General features: G+C 61.2%; 1 protein-coding gene across 10 annotated transcripts; it reads left to right on the forward strand.

Annotated features, from left to right (window-relative positions):
• The first annotated feature begins 2,894 nt into the window (after nt 1-2,894).
• On the forward strand, nt 2,895-5,666 carry LOC136128737 (tubulin beta-2B chain). 10 transcript variants are annotated; one of them, XM_065884573.1, is made up of 5 exons: nt 2,990-3,046; nt 3,791-3,899; nt 4,154-4,264; nt 4,605-5,213; nt 5,559-5,665. In XM_065884573.1, exons 1-5 carry the CDS (start codon nt 2,990-2,992, stop codon nt 5,663-5,665), a joined length of 993 nt encoding a protein of 330 aa, XP_065740645.1. The 10 variants fall into 10 exon arrangements, with proteins under 10 accessions (XP_065740637.1, XP_065740645.1, XP_065740638.1 ...); XM_065884566.1 differs by having other exon boundaries at nt 4,605-4,758; nt 4,831-5,665; XM_065884571.1 differs by having other exon boundaries at nt 4,605-4,727; nt 4,974-5,665.
• Nucleotides 5,667-6,462: the final 796 nt, after the last annotated feature.

A 6,462-nucleotide genomic window follows, 5' to 3' on the forward strand; every position in this document is an offset into this window, starting at 1 on the left:
GTTCTGACGCCTTCGTGTCTGATGTACAACGACCGAGACGGAGAGGAATTGTGTGTAATACACAGACAAACAGAAACGCTTGGATGCTGGAGGACCCAGCTGAGAGCGATTTGTCTTTCTCTTTGAAAGCCCTCCACCAGCCTCTCCTCTGAGAGCTAAGCAGAATAAGGGTGATAAGGGTTGGCAGATAAACTGAAAACTTCAGGGGAAGACTTGGCTGTCGTCAACACATCCCTCCGACACAAAACCAGCTCCTCGTGAAAAGTTAAATGCGCAGTATCGTACTTCCAAGTTGGGGAGGGGCCGTGGAACAGTTAACGAGAACGCCCGCTCGGTAGAGGCGGGGATGCGGGACAGTACCGGCAAATGGTGTGAAATGAAGGCAGGCCTTGAGCCCAAAGTGCTGAGTCCTCAAGGGCATCCAGGCTTTCGGAAGGATGAGTTCCACCCTCGCCTTATCCTAAGCCCCTTCCCAAAAAAGAAACCCTCGAGGAAAGGGTCCTTTTATCCACGTAATCTTGAACACGCGTTTCCACGCCGGGCCCTCCGCGGAGATTTGGCGGTGAAACGGGAGCTAAGAAATAAACCGTTAGGTGCGGGAGCTGGTGGGGCTCAAGGTGTCGGGCGAGGAGCTCATCCCCGGGAGCGCTGCGCTCGGCGCCCGGGCGGGGCTCTAGCCGCTCGGCGCGCGTCCACACCAGCAGTGTGTGTGCGGCCGTCGCTTGGGTCCTTCCCGCGCGGCTCGGTCCCACCCGAGCCGCCACCCCCAGGTCCGGGTGCTGACACTAGGCACAGCCCTTTCTGCCTGGACGCGGTCCCCTTGCCCAGGGCTGGGAGCCGGAAGCGGGATTCCGGCCTGAGTCTTGTCTTTAACTTGCTGTGTGACCCCGGGCATCACTCGCCCTGGACGCTTCTGCATCTGTGGGAGCTGGGTTAGTAACTCGGGGTCAGGGGCTGGAGCTCCGCAAGCGGGCATGTGGGCCGACCTTCCGCCCCTCTGCCCCCGTCCGACCCCTCCCAACCCTGGCTCCGGCCGCCGCGTCTGGGGACCTCTGCCCAGAGCTGCAGTCGGGCACAAGGGGTGTTTGGGGGCGGCTGGGCTTTTGTTCTCTCTGTCTCTCTTTGTGCGCAGGAATTGGGCTGAAAGCCCCCCTTCCACCCCCAGCGGGAAGGGAGGCGATGACAGCTTGCTGACACTTCTGGGAGGGTCTCACTCAACAGCTGCGGGCTGCGCTCCGCCGCGGGAACCCGGCTCATTCGGGCCCTCTCGCCTGAGGATGAAAAGGGGTCACGTCACCTCGCAGAAGACCCGTCAAGGGTCAGGGTGGAGGAGGGGAAGCTTCACGCCCAGAATTGCGGGAGCCAGGTTCCAGCGCGCGCTCTCCTCCTCTCTCTCTCTCTCTCTCTCTCTCTCTCTCTCTCTCTCTCTCTCTCTCTCTCTCTCTCTCTCTCTCTCACACACACACACACACACACACACACACACACGAAAACTAACAAAGAGATCAGCTCCTTCTTGGACTCTGTAGAAATTGTGGGTTTGAAGGAGTGTCTGGGCTGAGCCTCTGCGCACGCGCGCGGGAAGCGCCTCGGGGTCTCGGGTGACCTCTACCTCGCGGTGCTGCAGTTTTCAGGCGTGTCCCTCACCCGCAGCAGCGGCAAGAAGGTCGGGGACCACGGGGCCGCCTCGAGGTCCGGCGCCTGATGGATGACGAGAATGTTGGCGGTGGGGCGGGCGATGACCTCCCTTGGAACCCAACCCCTTTCTGGACAATAGATGGACTGAACCCAGTGCTTTTTAAATGCTCAGCTCTGGGAGGGTAGACCACGCATTTTCCAGCTCTTTGTTCTGCCGCAGCCCCGCCCCCGAACCCCACCCTCTTCCGACCGCTGGACAGTCTACCCCGCGCGGCCGGCCACACCCACCCCATCCACTCCCAAGGAACAAAAGCCGACCCGCGGGGTGGAGGGGGCCTGGGTACCAGCCGGGGAGCTGTGGACTCTTGGAGAGGGTCACGCAGGGCGGAGGAGGCGCGGAGGTCGCCCCAGCCATGGATGCTGCCGCCACAGAGAAGGGGCCCTTGGCAGGAGACAAAAGAGAGGACGCGCGGATGTTGGGGGGGGGGCGGGGCGGAGGGCACCCTGGGGCTCTTGGGCCTTAGGTGTCCAAGGTCACCGCCTTCAGACCCCAACAAACTGATCACACAGGACTTTCTCCTGGGGCAGCCTGTCCTCTCCCAAGACTCTGTGCGACCGAGGTTCGGCCGCAGGACAGCCGTTGGCCTCTAAGCGCTGGGGAAAGGGGCAGTGGTCTCACCAGGGAGGGTGGCTTAGGGATCTCCGGCCCTGGGCGGAGGAGGGCCGCAATCCTCGCTGGTAGCGAAACCTGCGCCACCCCGCCACCCCTGACACCTGCCAGCACCCGGAGCACAGCGCTCTCCTTTCTGGCGCACCTGACACCCTCTCCACGGGCTCCAGTCCCCTGGCTCCCACCCGTTCAGTGCCAGCTCTCCCCCCAGACACCCGGCCTGCCACCCTGGTCGCCCTCGCGTCGCCGCCCTCCGCCCTCGGTTCCGCCACCCACCCCGCAGTCGCAGGGCCCAGCTTTTCCACATCCTCCCCACCCATCCTAGACAATGCGCACGCCCCCATCCTACCCCCCGCAGCCCCCATGCCTCGCCCGTTCCGCCAGCCTGTGCTGATTGGCCGCGGGCCCGTGGTCCAGCCCCTTGGACGGTCCCTGGGGCCCGGAGCATTACGTCAGCGGGGCCTGGAGAGCGCTAGCCCGAAGGGGACTGGGGAGCTCGGGCTGGGGGCGCGGCCTGCGCGGGCGGCCCCTCCCTCCTCGCATAAAAGGCCGAGCCCGCTGGGCGGACGCTCTCAGCCGGCTGGTTCCCGAGCGCGTTCCCGGTGACCCCGCAGTGGGTGTGTAGGCGGACGGACAGACTGACCAGACGCCGACCGGGGCCAGAAGAAGCGAGCCGGCACCATGCGTGAGATCGTGCACATCCAGGCGGGCCAGTGCGGCAACCAGATCGGCGCCAAGGTGGGCGCGGCGCCCGGGCGGGGCCGGGGTGGGGCCGGGGTCGCCGGCCTAGCGCCCTTCGGGGTTGCGGGCGCTAGCGTGGTCCTGAGCAGGCCCGCGGCTCGCCAAGCGCAGACCTTCCCGGCTGCTTTGGGCCGCAGAGCGGGACGTGGGCCCGAGGCGACTTTCGGGGGGCATGGGGAGGAACCTCGCAACTTTCTGCTGTAACTCGTTTGGAATCCCGGTCCCACGGCCTCCCTTTCCTCCCGGCTCTTCTCCTAGCCCGGCACGCGGGCCTGAAGAGCGCGGGGGTGTGTCCGCCGGGCTGTGTGCGCGGCTTTGCGGGCGGGGCCCCGACGCCAGGAGAATCGATTTGACGCGCTCGAACCCGACTCGAGCAGCGGGGGGAGGGGCGGAGAGCGATCTTCCTGAGGTCTCTGGATGTGCTTTGAACCTAAAACCCCCCTCCTTCAGCCCCCTCCGGTCCCTGTTCCCCTGCCCGCCCCCTAGGCGCCGCTGGGGTCCCTGCGCGTCCGCCCCTCCCCGCCAGACCCCCGCCTCCTGCCGCGAGCAGCTGTTCGCCCGGGAAACGCCCAGTTTCACTTCCGTGGCCTTGCGAAATGCAAGCCCTGCGGCTGTGCAGGTCCCGCTGCCTTAAAGCTCCTAGAGGTTGGGTTATCGGAACTGAGATCGGGGATTTTCACTTTGAGTCGCGGCCTCTCTGAGGGGTGGGGCGTGGCTAAATGCAAGCTTTTTGTGTCTCAGTTTTGGGAGGTCATCAGCGATGAGCATGGGATCGACCCCACCGGCAGTTACCATGGAGACAGTGACCTGCAGCTGGAGAGAATCAACGTGTACTACAATGAAGCCACTGGTGATTGTCTTTACCCCTTCCCCTCTCCCCCGGGGACTGACCCCAGGAGTGTGGCCCCAGGGGAGGGTGGACTGGCGGATTTAGGATTCCCATCTTTCCCTGAGGTTTTCCAGCGGGCGCCCCTTTGAGACTCCTGTCATCCTATGTCCTTTGTTTGGGGGAAACAAGCAGCGCCTGCAAAAAGGAAGCTGGTACCAGGCCCTCCTCTCCCGAGCTCTCTGCCTGCAGGTCTGAGTCCCGCTCTGTCCCCGCAGGTAACAAATACGTGCCTCGGGCCATCCTGGTGGATCTGGAGCCGGGCACCATGGACTCGGTCAGGTCTGGACCCTTCGGCCAGATCTTCCGGCCCGACAACTTCGTGTTTGGTGAGTGACTGCCATGGCTGATGGCCTGGGAAGCACATTTTACGCTGGACAGCTCAGGGTGGAGCGGTGTGACTGCCTTGGAGAACGTATAGAGTTGTGTGTTGATTTTGTCTCAGTATACCCTAAAACAAAATGCCGTTCAACCTCTAATAGCCAGGTCCCTAACCCTCCTTATTTATCATCATGTCCACGACCAAATATTTTAATGTCTGGCCATTTTAACGACAACCTGAAATAATCTGCTCGGAGCACTGACTCCCCGAGCTCTATTAAAGGGTTTAGGGAAAAAGGAATCGAAGGCAGTCATCAGGGACTTATGAAGACTCTTTCCCTCCGGCAGGCCAGAGCGGTGCCGGCAACAACTGGGCCAAGGGCCACTACACGGAGGGCGCGGAGCTGGTGGACTCGGTCCTGGACGTGGTCCGGAAGGAGTCAGAAAGCTGTGACTGTCTGCAGGGCTTCCAGCTGACCCACTCGCTGGGCGGCGGCACTGGGTCCGGGATGGGCACCCTCCTCATCAGCAAGATCCGCGAGGAGTACCCCGACCGCATCATGAACACCTTCAGCGTGATGCCCTCGCCCAAGGTGTCGGACACGGTGGTGGAGCCCTACAACGCCACGCTGTCCGTGCACCAGCTGGTGGAGAACACGGACGAGACCTACTGCATCGACAACGAGGCGCTGTACGACATCTGCTTCCGCACCCTGAAGCTGACCACGCCCACCTACGGGGACCTCAACCACCTGGTGTCGGCCACCATGAGCGGGGTCACCACGTGCCTGCGCTTCCCGGGCCAGCTCAACGCCGACCTGCGCAAGCTGGCCGTGAACATGGTGCCCTTCCCGCGCCTGCACTTCTTCATGCCCGGCTTCGCGCCGCTGACCAGCCGGGGCAGCCAGCAGTACCGCGCGCTGACGGTGCCCGAGCTCACCCAGCAGATGTTCGACTCCAAGAACATGATGGCCGCCTGCGACCCGCGCCACGGCCGCTACCTGACCGTGGCCGCCATCTTCCGGGGCCGCATGTCCATGAAGGAGGTGGACGAGCAGATGCTCAACGTGCAGAACAAGAACAGCAGCTACTTCGTCGAGTGGATCCCCAACAACGTGAAGACGGCCGTGTGCGACATCCCGCCCCGCGGGCTCAAGATGTCGGCCACCTTCATCGGCAACAGCACGGCCATCCAGGAGCTGTTCAAGCGCATCTCGGAGCAGTTCACGGCCATGTTCCGCCGCAAGGCCTTCCTGCACTGGTACACGGGCGAGGGCATGGACGAGATGGAGTTCACCGAGGCCGAGAGCAACATGAACGACCTGGTGTCCGAGTACCAGCAGTACCAGGACGCCACGGCCGACGAGCAGGGGGAGTTTGAGGAGGAGGAGGGCGAGGACGAGGCCTGAGCCCCGCGTGCGGCTGGACGTGGCCGGAGGCCCTGTGGCCGGAGGCCGGGAGGAGAGCGAGGGGGAGGGGGGCCCGCGGAAGGAGAGAAGCATGGGCTGGGGTCACCGCGGCCGGGCGCTGGTTCACAGGTGCTCTTCACTGTTGCCCGTCCCTTTTTTTTTTTTCCCTCTTTGTAATATTGATGACATCCATGTAACATCTGAGATCTTTCTGAACTACTGTTGGAATGGCTAAAATCACATAAACGTCTGTGTCCTAATGGTGTCCTCTTTTCTGTCTCTTTATTATCGATTTAAATGTCACTTTCAGAACACATTATATTGAATCCTCTCAGAAAAGCGAAGGGATGGGTAAAATCTCACATGAATTTACTGTTCAATGTGGTAAAACTGAACCAACCACAAGCATACCCAATTTAAGAGGGGAGAGCAATCCGAATTTTAAGATGCCTTCAAGTAAATATGTTAGAGTTGAGAGACGCCTGCTTGAGAGCACACCGACTATTCCCATGGAGAAACCCTACTATACCTTTCTTTCCTCTACAAATAGTTACTACATGCGCACAGCACAGAATTCTAAAGCACAGAGAGTGGAAAGAAAGCCTCTCTTCCTCCTGTGTCTCTTGACGCATTTTCTTTCCCGGAGGGCAAGCATTCTTATATTGTTATCTTTCTTGCGTCCTCGCAGAAATTTTCCATGAGTCTTGAAACCTACTGAGATTATTCCCTTTTTCTTTCTTCACAGGTTATGATACCAATACTGTTCTGCTGCCTCTTCTCACTAAACAGTGTATCTT

This window comes from Phocoena phocoena, chromosome 10 (assembly GCF_963924675.1).
Source record: "Phocoena phocoena chromosome 10, mPhoPho1.1, whole genome shotgun sequence".
NCBI classification, from domain to species: Eukaryota; Metazoa; Chordata; class Mammalia; order Artiodactyla; family Phocoenidae; genus Phocoena; species Phocoena phocoena.